Source organism: Nycticebus coucang, chromosome 8 (genome assembly GCF_027406575.1).
Source record: "Nycticebus coucang isolate mNycCou1 chromosome 8, mNycCou1.pri, whole genome shotgun sequence".
Lineage (NCBI taxonomy): Eukaryota > Metazoa > Chordata > Mammalia > Primates > Lorisidae > Nycticebus > Nycticebus coucang.
The window spans coordinates 5,638,300-5,661,868 of NC_069787.1; the positions used below are offsets into that span (position 1 = coordinate 5,638,300).

General features: G+C 45.5%; 1 protein-coding gene across 1 annotated transcript in view; it reads left to right on the plus strand.

The window, feature by feature from the left end:
* Positions 1–23,569, plus strand: part of C8H3orf20 (chromosome 8 C3orf20 homolog) — an 85,357-nt gene that overhangs the window by 54,137 nt on the left and 7,651 nt on the right. The window contains exons 9-13 of the mRNA XM_053599836.1: positions 331–454; positions 1,397–1,643; positions 15,635–15,944; positions 18,182–18,289; positions 19,462–19,604. Coding sequence (XP_053455811.1) covers positions 331–454; positions 1,397–1,643; positions 15,635–15,944; positions 18,182–18,289; positions 19,462–19,604 — 932 coding nt within the window. The remainder of the gene's footprint in view (positions 1–330; positions 455–1,396; positions 1,644–15,634; positions 15,945–18,181; positions 18,290–19,461; positions 19,605–23,569) is intronic.

Genomic DNA, 23,569 nt, shown 5'->3' on the forward strand with positions numbered 1-23,569 from the left:
AGTGACCAAGGCTCGGTCCCTCCCCTCTAGGGGAGCAGGCTCAGACACAACTCATTGCTTCATAAACTGCTAACTTCTGTCTTCAGGCTGCACAGAGAGCATGATGGGTGTCCAAGGCAAGGGGCAGTTCTACCCAATAGAATCAGAGAAAACCCTCCAAGGATGGGATGTCCAATTCAAGTCTGGGCTGATGTGTGGGAATTTTCTGGGCTGGGAGAGGGAGAGAGGCATGTCCCAGGTAGAGGGAACCACTCCAAACCAGAGCAAGCCCTGGTTATTGCAGGCTAGCCAGCTGGCTCCTCCATGCCCTTCCCCTTTGCCTCTGTCCAGCTGCCCCGTGGAATCAGCAGCGTAGATGAGAAGGTATCTAAGATGAGCCGAGCGCTGGCCGAGATCAAGAAGCGGTTTCAGAAGACAATGACTCAGTTTATGAATTCTGTCTTGCTGGCATCAGGTAAACTGGGGGAGGGGTAAAAGCCTATCCAGTGGTTTCCCAAATCCCAGGTCACTGAAAGCCTCTCAAAGAAAGAGAAAGCTCTTTACCACCCATTACTTCTTTAGTCTGAACCTCCAAGGAAGTAGACACAGCAGGGATATTTCCCCATTTTATTTTTTATTTTATTTTATTTTTAGAGACAGAGTCTCACTTTGTCGCCCTTGGTAGAGTGCTGTCGCATCACAGCTCACAGCAACCTCCAGCTCTTGGGCTTAGGCAATTCTCTTGCCTCAGCCTGCCAACTAGCTGGGACTACAGGCGCCCGTCACAACGCCCAGCTATTTTTTTGTTGCAGTTTGGCTGGGGCTGGGTTCGAACCCACCACCCTTGGTATATGGGGCTGGCACCCTACTCACTGAGCCACAGGCGCCACCCAATACTTCCCCATTTCAGGTAGGATCATTTGGTTCAAGTCCTGAAAGAACTTGCCTGAGGCCACACCACTAAGCACAGTGAAGTAGGCCCATTTTGGCTTTCTTTGGTAGGTGGATGAGAGGAGGGGAGGTCCCTGTATTCCAAGACAAAAATATTAATCAATTAAATACAACAAAGAAAGCAGGTGGAAGGGACCTACATCTGGGGACACAGGGAATGCATCCTGAGAATGTTGGTGCTATGGAGGACACGAAGCTGAATGAAACGTGGGGCCCCCTGACGAAAGGGAGATTGAAGAATGAATGGAAGTGCTATTTATCCATTCTTATATTCAGCCGGCAGTCGCTGGTCACTAACTATACTAGGGCTGGAGCGACAGAGGAGAGGTGGCCAGGGAGGCGTCAGGAGAACCAGTGAGAGTAAAGGGGGATGAGCTGAAGTGGACTCTGATGCTTCTAGCCTGGGAGCAGGGGCTGAGAAGTCCCGGCTGTGAAGGGAAGGTAATTGTGTGTCTTCTGGTAACAGGTCTGTTAATCATAGAATACCCCATCGGAAAGGAAGAGGCAGAATCTGGCCGGTTGAAGGTGAAATCTGGAGCTCATCTTGAGCGGATCCCCAAGATGACTTCAGGAGACAGTCCTTTACGATCTCAGTCAGCCCGACAGGAATCCTCGTTTATAGAGTCCTTGAAGGAGGAGACTGGGTCTGCTCCTGTGAGCCCCGTTCGGAAGAAGACCACCAGAATCCCCACCAAGCCCAGGATTATAACCAGGTGGGCCTGCTCCTGCGTGTTTTCTGCAGTGTGAGGCACAGGGATGGGCAGTGACATGTGGCGGCAAATCAACAGATAGGGCACCCTCCTTTCCGGAGCTGAAATTCTAAGGCTGGGGAAACCTAAGGGATAAACACATGAACAAGTGAAATAATTTTAGGTAGCAACAGGCCAAGGAAGAAAAGAATCAGAGTAATGGATCAGGGCAGGGGTTAGTGGTGGGCCAAATCTGGCCTTGCTATCTATTTTTTATGGGCAAGCTAAGAATGGTTTTTATATTTTTGAGTGCATGAGGGAGAATCAAAAGAAGGATATTTTATGACACGTGAAATGATATAAAATTCAAATATCAATATCCACAAATAAATAAGGTTTTGTTGGCACACAGCCACAGCTATTGATTCATATACCATCTATTAGCTACTTCCCGTTGCACTGGAAATGTTGAGCGGTCTGTCAGAGGCCAGCTGGCCTGCAGAGCCTGCTGTTCTATCTGGGTGTCTGTAAAGACTGTTGCCTGACCTCTAGGACAGATAGTGGCTGGGAGGTGGGGTGAGATAGACTGTTCCAAGGACATGTGAAGGAAAAGGAACAGGCGGCCCCAGCAGGTGTGGAGAAGAAACATTAAGCAAACAGCCTAGCAAGTCCAAAGGCGCAGAGGCAAGAGCAAGTTTGGTACATGTGAGGGACAGGAAAGAGGCCAGTGAGGCCAGAGTCTCATGAGGAAGGGAACAGTGATATGAACGGAGGGCTGAGGGAGGCAGGATGCAGTCAACCTGCCCTGACAGTGTGATAGGAAAGCCGTTCTGTAACTTCAAGAAAGAAAGTGATAGCATCTAATGTATCATTTTTGCCTTTGAAAAAGTATAAGGAATCATTCATAAATACCGAGTGTGCCCAAAATGTATATACATTTTAAGAAAGGAATAAAATTTATTAAAATTGCACCTATTGTAATTGTAGACATCAAATGCGACTCGAGTATTATAAATTTAAAGCAGTTTGTTTTTCTTAAATGTGTATTCATTTTTTGCACCCTCTGTATATGTAATATAAAATATATGTACAATTAAATTGACTTTAATAGGTTAAATGAAAAGGAAAATAAAAGGGGTCTTTGCACAAAAAAAAAATTTTTTTTGCATTTCAACCTTAAAAAATGTAAAATGCACACAGAAAAATGAGCAAATCCTAAGTGTATAGCTCAATGAATACCACAAAATGGACATAGCCTGTAACTACCAAGTCAAGAAATAGAACGTTGCCAGCTCCCTAGGAGCCTTCTCTTGTCCCATCCCCATCACTACCCTACCTCCCCTCCTCCCCAGATGGAAGATTTCTAACACCATAGGTTAGTTTTTATTTTTTTTCAGAGAACTTTATTAAAATGGATCTATTTGATATTTCTTCTTTGGCATCTGGTTTCTTGGGTTCAGTATTTTGAGACCCAGATTTATCCATGTTGGTACATGTAACAATAGTTTGTTCTTTTTCATTGCTCTATGATACTCTATTATATGAATACACCAGATGTATATTCTAATATTGATTCATATTTTTGGTCATTTATAGTTTTGGTAATGAATATTAGCTATGTCCTTATTTCTGATTGGTATATGTCTGGATGTGAAATTGCTGTTGTTGAATATAATATGTATACATTCGGCTTGTAGAACAGACTGTCCATTTTCTGCAATGGTTGTATCAAGTTCTGCTCCCCCAGCAGTGCGTACGAGAGTTCCAGTCATTCACTTCCTCATGGATGCTTGAGATCATCGATCATTTTTTTTTGGTTTTTGGCTGGGGCTGGGTTTGAACCCACCACTTCCGGCATATGGGACTGGCGCCCTACTCCTTGAGCCACAGGCGCTGCCCAATCATCGATCATTTTAATTATAGCCATCCTACAATGATGAAATGTATTGTCTTAGTGATGAAATGTTTTTTTGCCTTTCCCTTATGGCTACAGTACCTTCTCAGTTGTTCATGAAGCATTTTGAATATAATAATCCCTCTCATCCTAAGGGGCATACTTTCCAAAACTCCTAGTGGTTGCCTGAATCTGTAAATAGTACTAAACCATTTATCTACTGTTTTTTCTATATACATATATAATCTATGATAAATCTCATTCATGAATTTAGGCACAGCAAGAGATTAACAGCAATAACTAATAATGCCCGTAGCACAGTGGCAGTGGCATCAGCCACATACACTGAGGCTGGCGGGTTTGAACCTGGCCCAGGCCTGCCAAACAACAATGACAACCTCAACAAAAAATAGCCGGGCATTGTGGCGGGTGCTTGTAGTCCCAGCTACTTGGGAGGCTGAGGCAAGAGAATCGCTTAAGCCCAAGAGTTTGAGGTTGCTGTGAGCTGTGATGACACGGCACTCTACTGAGGGTGACAAAGTGAGACTCTGTCTCAAAAAATAAAATAAAATAAAGAACTATTATAACACTATACCGTAGTAAAAGTTATGTGAATGTGATCTCTCTCTTCAAATATCTTATTTTATAATACTTAGCTCTCTTCTTACAATGGTGTGCGAGGAAGTGAGGTGTATGATGTAGGCAGTCTGACATAGCATTGGGTGTGACATCAGCCTTGTGATGGTAAGTCAGAAGGAGGAGCATCTGTTTCATGTGATCCTTGATCACTGAGCCATGATGATGTCACTGGTCAGAAATCAGGAGCAGACTCTTATCAATGATTGACAGGAGAGTGGTGGATACACTGGACAACAGGATGATTCATGTCCCTGATGGGATAGAGCAGGGTTGCTCTGAATGGCAAGCAATTTAAAACTTATGAATTGTTTATTTCTGGAATTTCTCATTTAATAATTTTGGACCATAGATAACTGAAACCATGGAAAGCAAAACTGTGGATAATAAGAGACTACTGTGTTCTTTTTTTTTTTTTTTTTGTAGAGACAGAGTCTCACTTTATGGCCCTCGGTAGAGTGCCGTGGCCTCACACAGCTCACAGCAACATCCAACTCCTGGGCTTAAGCGATTCTCTTGCCTCAGCCTCCTGAGCAGCTGGGACTACAGGCGCCCGCCACAACGCCCGGCTATTTTTTGGTTGCAGTTTGGCCGGGGCCGGGTTTGAACCCGCCACCCGGTATATGGGGCCGGCGCCTTACTGACTGAGCCACAGGCGCCGCCCTACTGTGTTCTTTTTTTGTAAGGGCTTGTTCAGTTCTCTTGCCCATTTTTCTACTGTTTTTCTTTTCTTGGTTGATTTGTAGGAATCTGTTACGCATTGTGGGTACTTTTTGTCAGTCTTCCAAATTATTCTCTTACCTTTACTCTAGTAGTGGTGTCTACCAGTGAACTGACATAACTAAATATAATGTCCAATTTTCAATCTTTTTCTTTATAATTAGACCTTTTTGTATCCTGTGTAAGAACTTTCTCTATTCAAACAATACAATATTTTCCAAAGTTGCTTTCTAGTAGCTTTTTGTCTTACCTTTTACATTTATGTTTATCTTCCTCTTGAAAATGATTTTTGTATATAATGTGAAGTAGGAGCCAAGTTTTAATTTTTTTATATGTGTGTATCAATTTATTTTTTGAAAATAATTTTTTTTTATTAAATCATAGCTGCGTACATTAATGCGATCATGGGGCACCATACACTGGTTTTATAGACCGTTTGACACATTTTCATCACACTGGTTAACATAGCCTTCCTGGCATTTTCTTAGTTATTGTGCTAAGACATTATACAATATTCTACATTTACTAAGTTTCACATGTACCCTTCTAAGACGCCGTAAGTGTAATCTTACACCGTAAGTGTAATCCCACCAATCACCCTCCCTCTGCCCTTCCTCCCCCCTCCCTCCCCTCCCTCTTCCCCTTCCCCCTATTCTTAGGTTATAACTGGGTTATAGCTTTCATATGAAAGCCGTAAATTAGTTTCATAGTAGGGCTGAGTACATTGGATACTTTTTCTTCCATTCCTGAGATACTTTACTAAGAAGAATATGTTCCAGCTCCATCCATGTAAACATGAAAGAGGTAAAGTCTCTAAGTTTTAGAATTTCCAATGGATTCCTTTTGAGTCCATCTGTTATATACTGAAATTCTCTATCTTTTCTCCCGTTTAATTTTACATTTTAATCATAATTACTTTAAAGTTTATGTCCGACAATTCTGAAATCTATATCCCTGTAGTCTATTTTTCGTTGTTTTCAGCCAATCCCTGAATTTATACCTGATATTCTTTTGTGAGCCAGATATTGTGTATGAAAAAATGTAGAGATAATTTGGAGCTCTGAATGATACAGTGTTTCTTCAAGAGAGGATTTAGCTTTTTTTTCATCAGGCAACTAGATTAGGGGTGGTTCATCCTCATCCAAAAGAGCAGGATTAAAACGTGCTTCAGTCTTTCTGACGGGTTGTCCATCTTTGTTTCACCTTTTCCTTTCAGAAATAGCTCTTCAGTTCCTCAACTAAAAGCCAGAGGTTATCAGGGTCTTCTTCCTTGGTGAGCCCTGAACTCCCATTTTTCTCTTTTCAGCTCCATAAACACGTCAGGAGCTCTGTTAAGCTTCCCAGCCTAACATCCCCAGGTTTTACTTTCAAAATTAGTGCTTGCTTTGATGTGTAAAGGAATTCTAAATGTCACTTTCACCTTTTTTTTTTTTTTTTTTTTGGAAACAGAGTCTTACTATGTTGCCCTCGGTACGATGCCGTGGCGTCACAGCTCACAGCAACCTCAAACTCTTGGGCTTAAGCAGTTCTCTTGCCTCAGCCTCAGCCTCCCGAGCAACTGGAATTATAGGCGCCCAACTATTTTTTGGTTGCAGTTGTCGTTGTTTAGCAGGTCCAGGCTGGGCTCAAACCTGCCAGCCTCACTGTATGTGGCCGGCACCCTACTCACTGAGCTACAAAGGTCACTGCCTCACCTTTTTAAATGTCTCTCTTTTCCCAGACCCTGACCTGGCAGATCCTCACTGACTGCGAGATCTCTAATGCATTTAAACATATTTTAAATATACATTTTGCTGAATTTTTTGTTTCCTTCAAACACCATAGTTAGCCATTGTCAGAAGCGCAGCACCTCTGATTGCTGCGCATGGAAGTGATTTTAGGGTGGCAAGCCTGGGATCAAAGTAGTTAGAAGACTATTCTGGTAATTCAAGTGACACTAATGATATGTTATCAAAGGTGATAATAGAGACAAGAATTAGACATTATTTTGCAATCAGTTTTGGAAATAGAGCTAACATAATTGACTCACTGATAGATGTGGGTCTAGATGTGGGGGGGAAAGTAGTATTTTAAGTTAACGAATAACTTTTTTAGATTTTTGACTTAAATAATTGAAGGATAATGTGTCATTAACTGAGATGGGAAAGATTCGGGGGGAAGTAGTTTTGGAGCGATTAGGTGAGAATAAATGTGCAATTTACAAATGTGCCCCTGTCTGTATACATTGATACCTATGTAACCGGGGGCTCTGGCCCCGATGGAGAGACCTCAGAGGCCATTCAGAGCCATTGCTCTACTGAATTTTCATAGGGTTGGTCCATGTGCTTCTGGTTTTTTTTCTTTGACCCTAGAGCTTAGTCTCCTCACTTCACAGAGCACAGTCCTGAGACCCTGAGAAAGTTATAGGATTTGATCTCTTGAAGAGAAGACTTAGCTAGGACATTCAAAATTTTTAAATCTGTTTTCTTGTCTGTCAAATGGGCATAATCATTCTTGCCCTGTCTCCCCTCTCCCAGTGTGCTCTTCAGGTTCCTGTGAAGAACAAAGACTATTTATAAGATGTGAAAAAGTGCTATTTAAACTGTAAGTGCTGCAAAAATGTGGAATAGTATCCTTATATTTCCAGATATCCTCAGGGACATTAGAGCAAGGTAGGGAAGGAGCTGAAAAATCTGTTTGTCTCTTACAGCAGAGCTGCCTTACCCATCTGCTTCAGTGAGGTTTTCCTTAGGCAGCAGGCAGGGTAGGAAGGGCTTTATATGGGAGCTAGAAGATAGTGCTCCCTTGCTGGAGGTAATAGTGAGCAAGGATGAACAGAACCTACAAAAGCCTCCTTTCCTGACCTTTCCTCTGGTCACAGGAGCTCTAGAAAGGATGCTGAACAGCAGGGCACTGAGCAGGAGAGGCTGTTTCTAGCTACTCTTTCCTATCTGGAAAGGCAACCACGTCTGGGCAGGGGCTGCAGTAAAGAGGCCGGAGTGGCAGCTGGAGAGTAGGGGTTTGTTCCGAATGTGTGCACTACTCTGAAGAATAAAGTCAAGTCACGTCAGAGCAGAAAGGGGCCCAACTGATGAGCCCAGGCTGAATAGGTTAGATTTGACAGGCAGGACAAATGACTAGACAGAGAAAGGGGTGGGGGCGGGGGGACCTTGTGGCAGGGCTATCAGCCTGTAGAGAAGTGCCTGACCCTACAGGAAGGGAACTGGAAAAGTAAATCTCAACTTTACGCTCTTCTTACCTCTGATCTCCTGCTGCTGTCCCCATTGGGAAAACCTAACCAGAATTTCCTTATGCCCATCCAAGCAAACGCAAACATACCTCATTTCCTCCCCCAACCTATTATTTTGTTTTGTTTTGTTTTCGGCTTAAAAAGCATCATATTAAAAACATTGTTCTGAACTCTGCTTTTTTCACTTAACTATATATCCGAGAAATTGTTTCATAAACAGCTTTTATTCTTTTTTCTTCTTGCTACATAATATCCAGTGTATAGATGCTCCGTGATTAACCCAACCCTTTATTCCTAATATAAGAAATGCTAAGAGTAATAACCATGTACACTTGTCATTTCACATTTTGTACAAATATATACATAAATAGATTCTTAAAGAAGAAATCATTGGAGCAAGGGTTACGTGCACTTGTAATGTTAAGCTGTAGTGCCAAACGTATCGCCATAAAGGTTATACTGATTTACATTCTCATCAGCAGAGTATGTTACTTTAGTATAGTTTTAATTTCTATTTTTATTATTAAATGTGAAGTGGAGCTTCTTTACATATTTTTATGAGTAACACGTAAAATGCACAGAATATAAAATTCAACCATTTTAAAGTACACAATTTAGTAGCATTTAATACATTCGCAAGGTTACGCAACCATTACCACTATCTAGTTCCAAAATTTTTTTTATCACGCCAAAAGGAAGCCTTCCCTATACCTACTAAATAGTCATTTCCCATTTTCCTTTCCTTTGAAATCACTAATTGGCTTCCTGTCTCTATCAATATGCCCATTCTACACATTTCATATAAATGGAATCATACTGTCAAAATCAAATAAAAATTTAGAGGTGAGTCTCTAAACAAAGTCTTTTATTTAGGAAAACGTAATTGCAGTTGGGGCGTACACACAGACCAGGCTGGTTTTTGGTTTGTCCTAAGGACAAAGAGAAAGTTGAGGGTCTTTTTAGAAACAGAAATATTGCATGTTGTTTGGAAGGTAAGTTCATTGGCACTAGCCAAGTTTTTGGGAGCTGGCAAGCTCTGATTGGTGAGTGGTAACGGTGGGTAAAATTAGTGTTAGGGTTAAGGAAGTTCACTTCAAATATAGCTACTGGGTAAAACTGGTCTTATGGTTATAGGTCATTTTGGCAGCTGGCCTGTGATATAATTTCTGGGCAGGCTCTTGTGCCCCAAGTGCTTTCCTCCTCCCATTCCCATCTCTCAACTCTAGTTGGGCATGACAAGATAACTCCAATTAATATTATTCATTTTCACATTTACCCCCTTTGATCAAGATCTTTTTCTGAAAGCATCACTGGTCAGCCATCCTGAAGTTAAGTTAATTGTCCCTCAGTGCCAATGGACGTCTTCAGAGGGTGGGGGAAGAGGTGTCCCTCTGGTCTCACATTATAGGGAATAGTAATGGAGTCTGTGTCAGACAATCCAGCCACATTTGAGCAATAAGGAAGCCAGAAGGGGGAGAAAAACTCTCTCTGAAAAGATTTGCCTAGAGTTTAGCACTGATTTCTATCCTCTTAGTCCCATAGGCATTAGCAATCATCTCGACACATCACGCTAACATTATCCTGTTGGGACACCTGGCTTAGATTAGAAAGACAACAAGGGCAGAGCTTAAAGCTAATAATACAAAAAAAATAACTAGCAACAATACAATAAATTCTGTTGGTAGGATCATTTTGAACCAAGTGCCCAAGCTCAAGTGCAACCAACCAAACAATTCAAAAGACCATGGGGGAAATGGTTGAGACTGGTTGTAGCCATTGGGGAGCATTCTGTGACTGGGTTGAATTAAAGTGGAGCGTGGCAACCGTCAAAGGTACAACTCAAACAAAAGTTTTGCAAGACATATTGTCAAAGTTACCAACTAAATGGCCAAAGAAGGTCTTAGATCAGGTTTTGTCAAGTTACCCCTTGTGGTTAGTGGTTGTGAAATTCTGACTATGTCATTATTCTGTCAAGTGAAAAAGGGGTTATGAATAGGGGTGAGAGACTCAGTATGATATGAAGTTTTGTTTCTACAGACTTGGGGAACGCTGTCTGCAGCATGAAATTGGCAGTCTTAACAGTTCGAATATCTCTGATTACAGCGTTGGTTGGGCAGTTGGGTGAATTCTGTGTGGCTCACACAGGAGGCATGAGGCTTGTCTTTTGAAATTCGCACCAAGTTGTTTAGCCTCAGGTTATGGGATTTTAAGAAAGAGCAGTTCCCATCCTTAGTAATTCCATAGGAGAAAATTGGATTGGAGGAGCCTGGAAAAATTTAGGACCCCGTCTAGTCTACAGGTAGATAACAGACCCTTAGAAACAATGCACAACAATGTTTTTCTTGGAAACATAACTTTTCCCTCCATAGTCATCCTGATTTCTACCAAAGACAGTAAGAGTCAGACAAATTTGTTTGTGAAAAAATAACTAGCAACAATATAATAAATTCAGTTGGTAGGATGGTTTAGTTTAGTTTCATCAATTTTTAAGTTAAGTTTAGTTTCACCAATTTTTGTCTAATCATTTATGTAAGAGCAGTAAGAATAGTAACCAATTACATAGAAATCTCAGATTTGATGTTAAAAAAAATTGACTAGGAAGCCAAATCAAGGTAGAATTTAGATCTTATTTGCACTACATATAAAAATTTTCAAATACGGCATCTTAGTCGAGCAATGCTCCCAAGTAGCTGGGACTGTACCCAAAGCACATGCCCCTGTACCCAAATTTAGTTGTGTGTTTGAATCTAAAATGCATCTCTTGTAGGGAGCAAATAGTTATATTATAGTGGGCTTTTATTCAATCTCTGCCTTCTGTTGAAGACTTTAATCCATTTACATTTAAAATAATTACTGATTAGGGAGAATTTCTGCCATTTTGTATTTGGCTTTCTATGAATCTTATATATTTTTCATTTCCCAATTCCTCCACTATTGCCTTTTTTGTGTTTGATTTTTTAGTGTGCAGTTTTGATTCCCTTTTCATTTCTTTTTCTGTATATTTTAGTTATTTTCTTGGCGCGTGCCCTGGGGATTAAAATTAACATCATAAATACATCATAATGTAATTTGAATTATTATCTACGTAGATTTAGTAGTCCACACACTTCTCTGTCACTTTATGCTGTTATTGTCACAAATAGCATCTTTATGCATTGTGTCCCCATTGGCATGTATTTATAATTACTATTTTGTATATTTTTCATGTAGGAAAACCCAGAAAAGTTATAAACTGAAAAAATAATGCTTTTTTATTGACTTATGTAGTTACCTTTACCAGTGTTCTTTATTTTTTCATAGCTTTAAGCTATTGTCTAGAATCTTTCCATTGTATCTTGGACTCCTTTAGCATTTATTTTATTTTATGTTATTTTATTTTATTTTTTTTTGAGGCAGAGTCTCAAGCTGTCGCCCTGGGTAGAGTGCTGTGGCGTCACAGCTCACAGCAACCTCCAACTCCTGGGCTTAAGCGATTCTCTTGCCTCAGCCTCCCAAGTAGCTGGGACTACAAGGCACCTGCTACAATGCCCAGCTATTTTTGGGTTATAGTTGTCATTGTTGTTTGGCGGGCCCAGGCTGGATTCAAACCCGCCAGCTCTGGTGTATGTGTCTGGTGCCTTAACCGCTTGAGCTAAGGCGCTGAGCCTAGCATTTCTTTTATAACAGACCTACTAGCAACAGACTCCCTCAGCTTTTGTTTATCAGGGACTGTCTTAATTTTTCTTCTTTTTCAAAGGGCAGTTTTTTTCAATATAGAATTCTAGGTTGACAGGTTTTTAAGGGTTTTGTTTCTCTTTCATCACTTTAAATATGTCATTTCATTGCCTTCTAGCCTCCATGATTTCTGATGATAAATTGGGTGTTAAGTTTATTGAAGATTCCTTGATTTTGATGAGTTGCTTCTCTCTTGTGGCTTTCCAAATTTTCTCTTTGCCTTTTAACAATTTTACTATAAGGTATATTAATGTGGGTCTCTTTGAATTTATTCTACTTTGAGTTCATTGAGCTTTCTGGATATGTAGACTCATGTCATTCATCAAATCGGGAGGGTTTTAGATAATTAGTTTTTCAAATATTCTTTCTCTTCCTTTCTCTCTTGTCCTTCTGAAACTCTCACTATGTGCATTTAGCATACTTGATAGTGTCCCACAGATAGATACCTTAGGCTCTATTAATTTTTCTTCATTCTTTTTTTCTTTCTGTTCCTCAAACTGGATAATCTCAGTTATCCTTTCTTTAAGTTTGCTGATTTCTGGCTGCTAAGATCTGCTGTCGAGTTTTTTATTTTAATTTCTGGGTGATTACTTTTCATAGTTTCTGTCTTTTGTTGATATATCCTCTATTTGTTGAGACACTGTTCTCCTGGTTTCCTTTTCCATTATTTTCTTTAACTCTTTAAGCATAGTTAAGATGTTGGCATGTAAGTTCAATTATCTGAGTTCCTTCAGGGTCAGTTTCTATTATTTTTCCTGTGAATGGGTTATATCTTATAATTTTTTTGTTGAAAAACTGAGTTTATTAAGTATTACAATGTGGTAACTCTGGAAATCAAATTTTCCCTTCTCCCTAGGGTTTGTTGTTGCTGCTTGTCATAGTTTATAGTTGTTTGTTGTTTAGTGATTTTGCCACTCTTTTTATGAAGACTTTACCATTTGTCATATGTAGTCATTGAAGTCTCTGTTCACTTAGCTAAGTGGTCAGCTAGTGATTTGACAGAGATTATCAGGAGCTAAAAACCCCAAACTCTCTATCTTTGCAGATTGACTCTGTGTTGGGCCACTCTTTTTATACTTTTAGCCAGGCCATTTATAACTCTCCATTAGCTTTTACTTTCTGTTAGTAAGTACAGAGCACACAGGTCAGCCAGGGGTGAAAGTATAGCGTTTTCTCTGGTCTTTTTTCTTTTTCTTTTTAATACAGGGTCGTGCCATGTTGCCTGGGCTAGACTGCAGTGGTGTGATTATGGCTCACTACAATCTCAAACTCCTAGGCTTATGCTTCCAAACCTGGTATCTAGATTCCTGGTATAGATGGGAGCCTTTCAAAGTCTTATTCCCCGTGTATTTCCTTCTTCAGCTTTACTTCAAGGCTTTTTGTCATGCCTATATGTGCCCCATCAGTCACCCTTGCATCAGGAGACTATGTCTGGTATCCTTGTCTTTAAATGCTTTTGACAAATGCTTCCCGGGGGGAGGCTGCTCCAGCCCTGAGAAAGTTCCCAGGCAGGTAAGATAAATTCAAGCCCTGAGCTGATCCCTCAGGAACCTCCAGGCTGGTCAACTCACAACAAGCTCAATTCCTTGAGGACAAGGTCTTTCTGCACTAGGAACATGGGCTGTCATTCCATAGATGCCACTAACAGCGATGTGAAGGATGGTAGCAAAGTAAGTTAAAACACCACAATGCTCTCTTTCCAAAATTTGGCAGCTTGCTTATTTTTTAAGCCTTCCATATAGTGATTGGTCTTTTTGTTTGTTTGTTTGTTTGTTTGTGTCTTTTTGTTATTGTTGTTTTAGATTCTGGAGCTCTAGATAAGGTGGATTCTGATAGTTCTTGCTACCTTTATTGTTGCTTTAGTGGAAGGATGTGGAGTTCCAAAATTGGAGTGCCATTTTTGGTGGCTTCATTCCCCTCTTTTCATAATTTTACAAACAACTTCTATATCCTTTTCTGAGAATTCACTACCTTTGTCCATATATCATTGAGTTACTGACTTTTTCTAATGCCTTTATAGGTTTTTACATAGTAGAGACATAGCTGTAGGAGTTTCCATGTGTTCTTCAGTTTCTCAGCTGTCTTTTGTCTTTGGTTGTGATGGTTTTGCCTGGTGGGAGTTTGGGATTTAATTTCTTTTATATAGTTGACTTTGTCAATCTTTTTCTATTATGACTTCTGAACTTCTGAGTCATAAATATAAAAGGCTTTCCCCGCTACAAATGTATAGAATAATTTCCCACTAGAAATTTTATGGCTTCTTTTCCCCACATTTAAACCCTCGATCGGTTTCAATTTATCCTGACATAAGTTATGATGAATAGATCCAACCTTTCCCCCAAGACATGCAGGTTCTTGAACAAGAGATATTCTTAACCAGTTTGTTCAGCAAGTATTTATCTGTATTAAGTAGCTTCTGGAAAGTTGTGAATCGTAATGTGATTTACATTTATAATGTAATGTAATTTACATTGTTCTTGCTTTAGGATGCCCTGGTTTCCAAGCCCTTGCCACTTAATTACTGCATGCATTTGGATAAACTCTTCACCTGAAAGAAGCCTTCTGCTTTCTGATTTGAAAATGGCAATCATGGTTTCTGCCTTACCTATTCCACAGGGTTGTTATAAGATTAACCAAGAATATGTCTTTTCCAAGGCTGTGAATGCTATGAAATGCTAAACACGGTGCCAGGTGGGAGTAGTGATAAAGATAAAATCACAGCAGCACTTTATGACTGGATGATGCTTATTCCACGTAAATATAACAGTCTTCTCCCACTACAGCCTGACCCAGGGTTTGGCATGCCGTAGGTGCACAGTAAGAACTGTTAGAATATTTTCCAAATCTATATTGAATCTTTGCTATTTGTCAAGCCCTACTACTTTACTCCACTGAGCGAAACACTCGAAAATTCATGAATTTGTAGAACTTTCCTTTTAGTAGGACAGAGAAGGACAGTAACAAAAGTCCGTACGTAAAAGGCATGTTAGATAGCAAGCGATGCTGTGGAGGAAAACAGAGCAGGGAAGGAAGAGTGTTGGGAGAGGCTGGCCAGAAAGTCTCCAAGAAAGTGAGTCGCGTGAGTAGGGAAGAGCAAAGCGGGCAGGAGGAACAGCAAGAGCGAAGGCCTGAGGCTGGAGGACGAGCAGAGGCCAGTGTGGCCAAAGCTCAGTGAGGAAAAGGAGAGAATGTGGCAGAGTGAGAGAGGCGAGGGGGTGAGGGATGGGCTGACCTGGGCAGCCCTGAAGGGCACTGCAGTGACTTAGGCTTTTACTCTGTGAAAGACAGAAAGCCACTGCAGAGTTTCAAAGAGAACAGCGACAGGATGCATCTTAGGTTTTAACAGGATCTCTCCGTCGGCTGTGTGGCGAATAGGCTGAAAAGAGGCCTGGGAAGAGAACACAAGAAAGGCCCTTGCAGGCATATGGCAAGAAGTGATGGCAGCTCAGACCGTGTCAGGAGTGGGGGCAGGAACAGCAGTCAGGTTTCAGGTCCGTCCCAAGTGTAGAGAAAACAGGCTCATGGATTAGTCGGGATCTGTGGGGTATGAGAAAGGACTTAGGGGAGACACCACAATGTTTGTTTACTGAATGGATGCACACATGAGGGACTTGTCACTCCCATTTTGTACTTGAGAAATCAGGCCCAGAGAGGAGGGGAGGGGGTGTATCCAAGGAGTGGTGCTGCATGTAGGTATCAGGGGCCACGTAAAATCTGCCCGCATCTCAGACCCCACAGTGGAGCCTTTGTGCTTCTGGAGCCAAGGGGGTTCACCAGCCTCTTACCCGCTAATTGCCCCACCCACTCTGCTCCTCCATGCAGAGGGAAGGCCCCGGCCCCCGAGATGCACAGCCCCACCAGGTGGGCAGCCTCACCCTCTGACTGCCCGCTGGTGCTACGGAAGCTCCTATGCAAGGAAGACATCCGGGCCGGTTGCAAGTGCATAGTGAAGGCGCCCCTGGTCTCCGACGTGGAGCTGGAGCGCTTCCTGATGGCACCCCGAGACCCCAGCCAAGTGCTGGTGTTTGGGATAATCTCAAGCAAGGAGCCCACTCACACGGCGCAGCTGCAGTGGCTGCTGGACACACTCTACGGCCACCGGCAGCAGGGCCGCGCCTCCCCCTGCATCCAGGTGGGTCTGGGTCCTGCCTCCCCTGAGGAGGCATCGGGGAAGATACCCTCAGGGTTAGGACTGGCCGAGCATGTGGCAGAGAGGCCACCCTCCCAGTTCCTTGATCCTCAGGGCCTTTACACACTCAGCCCACTATCAAGCATTTCACCCCTCTTCTTTCCTCCACACTCACCCTCCTGTCCCAGGATGAGTGTTCCCACCTCAGGGCGGGTGCCTCTTCAGACCCTTGGGATAGAGTCAGGGCACCATCCTTTCCTTCCAGAGCACTCCACAGCTGGTGGCTATTTATGGGTATGACTATTCAGAGCAGAGACAGTGCTCACCACTGTATCCTCAGGGCCCAGGAAAGAACCCGCAGTGACATGCTCAGACACAAGCCAGGCCCTGGAGGGCAGTCGTGCACAGCAGCAGCCTCAGCAGGTTCCAGCAGGGGCTGTGAGAGGACAGCTCCCGGTGTGCAGGAGCCTGGGGATGTGTGCCTGCTGCCTCCGGGGTCAGGGAGGGCCTCCCAGCATGAGCATGGTCCTGGCAGGTGAATGACTGTCCCTGGCAGAGGCAGTGGCCTATGTTAAGGTGGATGGGGAAAGGGCTGCTCGAAGGTCCCATTTTGTTGTGGTTGAAGTCTCAAAGGAATCTTTGGGCCAAAAGGTTAATCGGGGCAAGTGGAACCCACTGCCATCTACTTGCCTCAGCGGGGTCATTTCCAAGTGACAGGTCTTCATCATCCAATGAATTTGCAGTGATTCCCAGCAGCATTTGCACAGCTGTGGGCTGGTCCATCTCCGGGCCAGTGGGAGCCTGTGAGCCAGTAGCATCCATGTGGTAGCTTTCTTCCAGCCCTCTTTGTCCTTGTGACCCCTCAAATCCATTGTCTTCACTCTCCTCCCCCTTTGCTGTTGCAGAGTTCTGGGTTTTCAATTCCAGCTGGGGTGGGGGTCTGTGTGGACACCTCTCCAGCCTCTCCTCCCAGGATGGCTGCCCCCCTGCTCCCCTGTGCCCTCCCACAGGCCTACATCCTGGCTGGGGCCAGGAGCTCAGCATTTGGAGCCCTTCTGAGCAGACACTACTACTTGCCTGTCACCATCTCAGTCCAAAGGTAGCACAGAGCTGGCCACAAGCCTTTTAACTAGTCCCAGGTGTCAAAGCCACATTTGTCTTCTGGAGTCTACTTCTGATTTCAATTCAGTGAAGCCCCTGTGCTCTGAGCCCATCTGTGAAGGAGAGAGAATCTCGGCCCAGGAGCAGCTACTCCTTGTTCACTCGCTATGGTCACTAAGCAATAGGAATGGTAGGGTGGCCCGGCCCAGCCATGCACAGCAGGAATGAGGACAGGGCCTGGCCTGAGGTGGCTGAATCCCCTGAAGGAGGGGCCTCAAGATGGGAGGACATACTTGGAGGGTGCCCTCGGAGCTCAGAGTGACTCAGTACACTGTCAGAGTGTCTTTGGTTAATGCAAAAATGTTCCCTGATGTTCTCTTTGCCTGGTAGGTAGAACACCCGGTGTCGTTCTGGGTCTCACATTGTAGACTGAAAAGTCACTGCAACTAAGCAGGACGGCTGGCCATACCTGGAAGTAAAAGACCGAGGAAACCGGAAGGCAGCCCACTGGCTGTATTATAGACCCTTAGCACCCAGGAGGAAGGAGGGGAAAGAGATAGCTTTACTCTGAATTGTCCTTCGGATCTGGGTTCAATTCAGGTCCTCTCACTGGATTTGATGAGTGGCGGGAGTCCATCAGAGGGATAGGGGATGCAGGAAATCTTCACACTATGGAAAGTAGACTCATAAGCCTGAAAACAGGAATACCCAGGAACAGTGCTCCCATCTTCAAACCTCGGCAGGGCTTCTCCCAGGGCGAGGAAGCAGTCATGCTCTGCAGACCCCAGAGGAGTTGGCTAGTGTGTGTCATATGCACAATCCGAGATTCTCTCTCCTTCACAGATGGGCTCAGAGCGCAGGTGCTTCACTGAATTGAAATCAGAAGTAGACTCCAGAAGACAAATGTGCCAGACATCTCAGTGATGGCCTTCCCCACAGAGAGCTTTCCACAGATCAGGGGACATGCTCTGGGGACAGTCATGGGAGGTGTGCATGCAGGGCAGAAGGGCCTCTGAACAGGAGTTGGGGAGGAAGAGTTGTGCAGGGCTCTAGGCCTCCGGGGGAGCCTGGCCCAGCTAAGAATGTCGTAATTCTTCTTGATACGAGGAGGACCAGTTGTCACGCTTCTGTCTTGGCAGTGCCGGCATGACCCCTACCGCTTACTGCGGTATGACCTGCACAGTCCCCTGCAGAAGGACCCACCTCTGATGGTGAAGAAGTACTCTGTGGTGGAGGGGATGATTCTGGTGAGCCAGGAGCCAGCAGGGGACTCAACTTGTCAGCCGGGTGGCACTGCCTGCTACCCCAGTCTCAGCAGGCTCTGCCCTGTGGGATCACAGTGTGGGAGAGAAAGGGAGTAAGTGGGGAAGGCCCAGGAAGAGAGGCAGAGAGTAGAAAGACTGACCAAGAGTCACCCAGCATACAGAGCAGGGCTGGAGCCCGGCCTCACCCCACACGTTCCCATCCCAGGAGACTGCGGGGGTGGGTGATGTTCAACCCAGAGAATCAAATTCTCTTCATCTGTTTTTGAGTTGTTTTGCATAAAAACAGTGAGTTGCAAAAACTTACACATGTTCATTGCAGAAAACTTGAAAATTACAATGTAGAAAACAATCATGTCATTGTGTTACTCAGAGTCTCATTTATTCATCCGACAAACACATACCTGCCAGGGCTACTCCTGTGCACGTTGGTGTCTGACCTTTGCAGTCTTTTTATACATAAACTCTTTACAGTTCTTGTTAAATTTAAATACCCTGAGCATTTTTTCATGTCTTTAGTTTGTAAAACCCAATTTTTAATAGTTGCCTAAGAGTCTCTCATTCTATTTATCTGTTGGACGTGTAGATTACTTTCCTTTCTTCCTTCTTTTCTTCCACTCTCTCTCTCCCTCCCTCCCTCCCTTCCTTTCTCCCTTTTCCCTCCCGTCTTTTTCTCCCTCCTCCCTCCCTCCCTTCTGTCTTTCTTCCCTCCATCTCTCTCCCTCCCTTTCTTGCTTCCTTCACAAATATTGCTGTGATAAATATCCTTACACGGAAATCTAGATTGGTGTCCACTTGTTGGGGACTGAATTATAGGTTGGGGGTGGGGTACATGAGCCCTCCCCTCAAGGGGCTCCCATTCCACAGAGGAGCTGAACAGTGCATGCAGAGCTGGGGGCGGCGGGCACCTTTCTGGCCCAGCTGTCAGTGGAGCCTATGTGTGAAATGATGTTTGATCTGGGACAAAAGCTGGGCTATCATGGCTGCCCTCTGACCTGGGGGTGGGGCCTAAGCAAGAGAGGGCTCAGCCACCCCTCACTCCTCCTTCCCCAGCTACCAAAGGCCTGCATTCCAGCACAAGCTCGGAGAGGCCCGTGGTACCATCCTATCAGCTGCAGTGGCCTCTCCCACCCTATTTCCTTCCTGTCCGTCAACAGATGTTTGCTGGGGGAAAACTCCTCTTTGGGGGCCGTGTTTTGAATGGCTATGGCTTCAGCAAGCAGAATCTGCTGAAACAGATCTTTCGAGCCCAACAGGATTGCAAAATGGGTTACTTCCTGCCGGACAACTACAAATTCAGGTGAATCAGGAAACATTCAGGATGGGGGAGGTGTTGGGAGAAAAGGAGAGAAGGTTTGGGGAGGAAAGGAGGTTGTGGGAGGAGAACTGGGGGGACGAGTGGGCCAAAGGGATGACTCTGGGAGGGGGCCAGAGATGGGCAGTGAGGCCTCCCCTCCCTCTAGCTGTGGCAGGAGGGCTTTCCAGGGGGACAGGGGAGGGATGAGAGCAGGAGGCGAGGAGCGAGCAAGGCCAAGGTGTTGGTTTCTTTGGGACAGTGCAGTTTCTGTGGGAGGAATACTGCAGAGCAGGGTTTGGTGAGCAGGAGCCCCAGCAACACCCACGTCTGTTCCCCTGCACTCCACGGGCAGCCTGTGTGCCTGCCCAGCCCTGCTTCTGCTTCTTTGCCAGTAGGGCCTCATAAAACAAGGAGCATGTGTGGGGTGGTCCCAGGCCCCTGGTGTTGCCAATCTGTTGAGTACCACCTGGGTGCAGCTCCTGTACGATGATCAAAGGTAGGTCTCTCGGCTCAAGAAGAATACAGCCTAGTCCAGGAAGGGGGCTGGGCTTTATGAAGTTCCTGAAAGTTACACTAAGGAAACCTGAGCAGATTCTAGAATGCCTGGGCAGGAGGGTGCAGTGAGAGACTTAGCAGGTCAGGGGTCCCAGGACGAGGCTGTGCGTCCATCAAACGGCTTCCCTGACCCTCAGTTACTTGTCTTTATGGTAAGGATACTATCTGCCATCTCACGGGGCTGCTGTGAGGAATGCACAAAAGTGGGATTGTTAAAGAGCTTTGTAGACTGTAAAGCAAACGATGAAACAAGTGAAAAGTGTTATTTAAAACCAGACCTGGGGCTGTCTGGGATTGTGCCCTCAGAGCACTGAGTCTGGGCACCCTGACTGCCACAGACACTCCTCGGTTTTCTAGGAGTCCTGATACCAGTCTCACCCCGGTGAGCTGAGTCTGTGTCTTGTCAGAGTGACTGCGTGGCCCTGCTGAAGCTGGGGGGACACTCACACCAAGAGGCACCATGGAGGTAATGCCAAGTGACTCCAGTACCTTGGAGCCCTCAGTGGAGAAGGCAGGATCGGGAGCAGCCTGTGACATTAGGAAGGGCAGATGCTGAAGGTGCAGAGAAGGAGGACCCGAGGCCCCACCTCCTGAGGCTCGCGGATGATCCCAGGGAGAAAGACAGAGGCAGCAGAGGCAGAGAGGAGAGGGCAGGAAAGGACACCATGGGCAGGGCCACGCTGGTGAGCTGAGGCTGCTGAAAGGAACCAGAGACCACACACAAAGGCATTTCAGAAACAGTCGGAAGATGGGACGTGCACACCTTAGTCTGTTCAGGCCACTGTACAAAAATACCATGCCCTGGGTGGCTGTGAACAGCAGACATTTATTTCTCACAGTCCTAGAGGCTAGGAAGCCCAAGATCAGGGCACTGGCAGATTCAGTGTCCTGTGAAGACCCTCTTGGTCCGTAGATAGCACTTTCTTGCTTAGTCCTCACATGGGAGAGGGGCAAGGTGGCTCTCTAGGGTCCCTGTTATACAGGCACTAATCCCAATCCCAAGGGCTCCCCCCTCATGACCTGATCACCTCCCAAACACTCCACCTCTAAATACCATTGCTCTGGCTGGGGAGGGTGAGAATTGCAAAGTGTAAATTTTGGAGGAACACAAACATCCAAACCATGGCAGTGAGGGATGCCAAAAGGTAGTTACAAAGAGATGTAGCTCTTACTTGGCTTTGGCTGGAAGAGGTTCTTGAACAGGAAAGGGCTGCCTATGCCTGACACGAGGGGGCAGTAAAAGGAGCCTGGCCCCCTCCAGCAGCTGTGTGGCCTGTGCATACCTCTCACCCTGTGCCTAAGTGTAGTTCTCACTGCACTGGCCTGTGGGGATCCGGGGAGTCAATACCTGGGGGTGCTGGCATGTCACTAGCGTTTACTGATAGACTACTAACTGCAGCCATTTGGGACATCATCATTATTATTAAAGTGAATTCTGGTCTCCTAATTCATTACATTCAAGGGTTCTGAAAGGACTTACTGGTCTGAGTACAACAGTTTTCAACAATTTTTGAGGAATGGTAGGGGAAGAAGTCAGAAAACTAGATTTACAACGCAAAGCGGCACACACACACACAACAGCAGGACACATACGTGCCAGGGTGCTCTAGGTTCTTAACAATGGAAAGCGGCAGATTCCCGAAACTACAAACCAGCAGGACTCCTCCGAAATGGTTGGAGAGTACTGAGGAGGAAAAGGGGAGTGGAATCAAAGTATTGCCATAGCAACAGTTCCTGTAATCTCTTTATGTGAAGCAGACCACCTTAAGATATGCAGTGTACAACAACGCCATCATTTTTCATTCTCTCTCGTGGTCCTAGAGCTGACGGGGCTCAGCTGAATGGTTCTTGTGTGGTGGGGGGCCTCTAAAGCAGTTGCAGTCAGGAGTTGGCTGGGGCTGAGTCAGCTCACAGGCCTCCTCACTACTCTGCCTAGTGGCCAGCGGGGCTGTCGGCCAGGATGCTCACACATGGCTGCTCCAAGTGGCCTTGCCTTCCTCAAACACGGAGGCTGGGTTCCAAGAATGGGAGTCCTAACAAAGGGCCAGATAGAAGCTGCCTTGCCTTTCGTGACTTAGTTCGTAAGTCAGGTAGCGTCACACACTCTGCTGCATCAACAGCCCATACTCCGGAGAGGGGACTCACACTCCGCCTTCCAAAGGGGAAGGAGCGTCAAAGAGTTTGTGGGTGTATTTTTAAAGCACCCCACCCTCCAAGCTCCTCTTCTAGCAGGGTGACTGGATTCGTAGCCGCAATTACCTGGATTCCAGAAAGTTTCAGGTGAAAGCTCACAGTTTCCTTTTAGATAAGGTGGGCACATGGGGTTCAGGTAGCAGCTTGTGCAGGGGCTCTCAGTGAGCGGGGTCCAGTGGCAGCCTGAGGGCAGACATCTGTGGATGGCCTGTCCATACACCATGTGCCCTCGAGGGGAGAAAGCTGACAAAATCAAAGTTCTGGTATGCTCGGCTGCTAAGGTTTGGGAGGAAAAACAAATGTTTGCCTTTGGGTTTGAAAGGCTTACCCTCAGTGGCTGTGGAAGTCTTAGCCTGGTTGACCATCACACTGCAAAACAGGCTTAGAAGTCAAAAGTATTGGTGTGTAGAGCAAAGGAAGGACTGAGCCTGGAGCTGCCGTTTCAACTCTGGGTCATCTGTGTCTGACAGCTTTGCACTTAGAGCTCAAGGAAGCGGGAGCCTTCACAGCCCCTTGGTGGGAATCACGTCTTCCTTACCCACCGTGTACTTCTGTGCCAGCATAAAGGGAGGATTCTAGGAAAGCCTGTGGAGGAAGGGAGGTGGGGAGAAGCGACTGGTCAGCAGAATAAGCACAGGGAGGCAGGGCCAGGAGCCAACTCCAGCCAGGCACAGTGGCACCCAAGCCTTCTGTCTTTGGGGGAGCTGGCCACAGAGACGGTCCTCAGTCTTGGCCTGGCATCTGTGAAGTCACTGTGGAGGGGCAGGGCTGGTACCAAGAAGAAGGGCTCCCCACTGAGGCCCAAGAGCTCTGGCTGAGGCTGGGGTGGGCTCTCACCTAGTGCATGGACTGGCTTCTGGCAAACGCAGAAGGGTAGGGGCAGGTCCAGCCAAAGACCACTCCCCAGGGAGGATAGTGGCAGGCTCGGGGGCCCCAGACTCAAGCAAGGCCAGACTGCTGGGCCACCTAGGGACAGAGGAGCAGGCAGTGGCCGAGGAGGAGACCACATGTCTCTCTGCAGGCATTAAACCGTGCCAGGTGGAGCACTAGGTGTCTCTGTGGCATGTGCCTCTTCTTTGCATCCCTGCTTATCCCTAGGCTTGGTGCCTGAGAGCCCTTTCAGAAGTGTTTACTGAAGGATCACCTTGGGCTGATTTTCATCCCAGGGAGGCAGAGTTCAGGTCAGTATGAGGAAGGGCTGGCTGACAGCCGGAAGCATC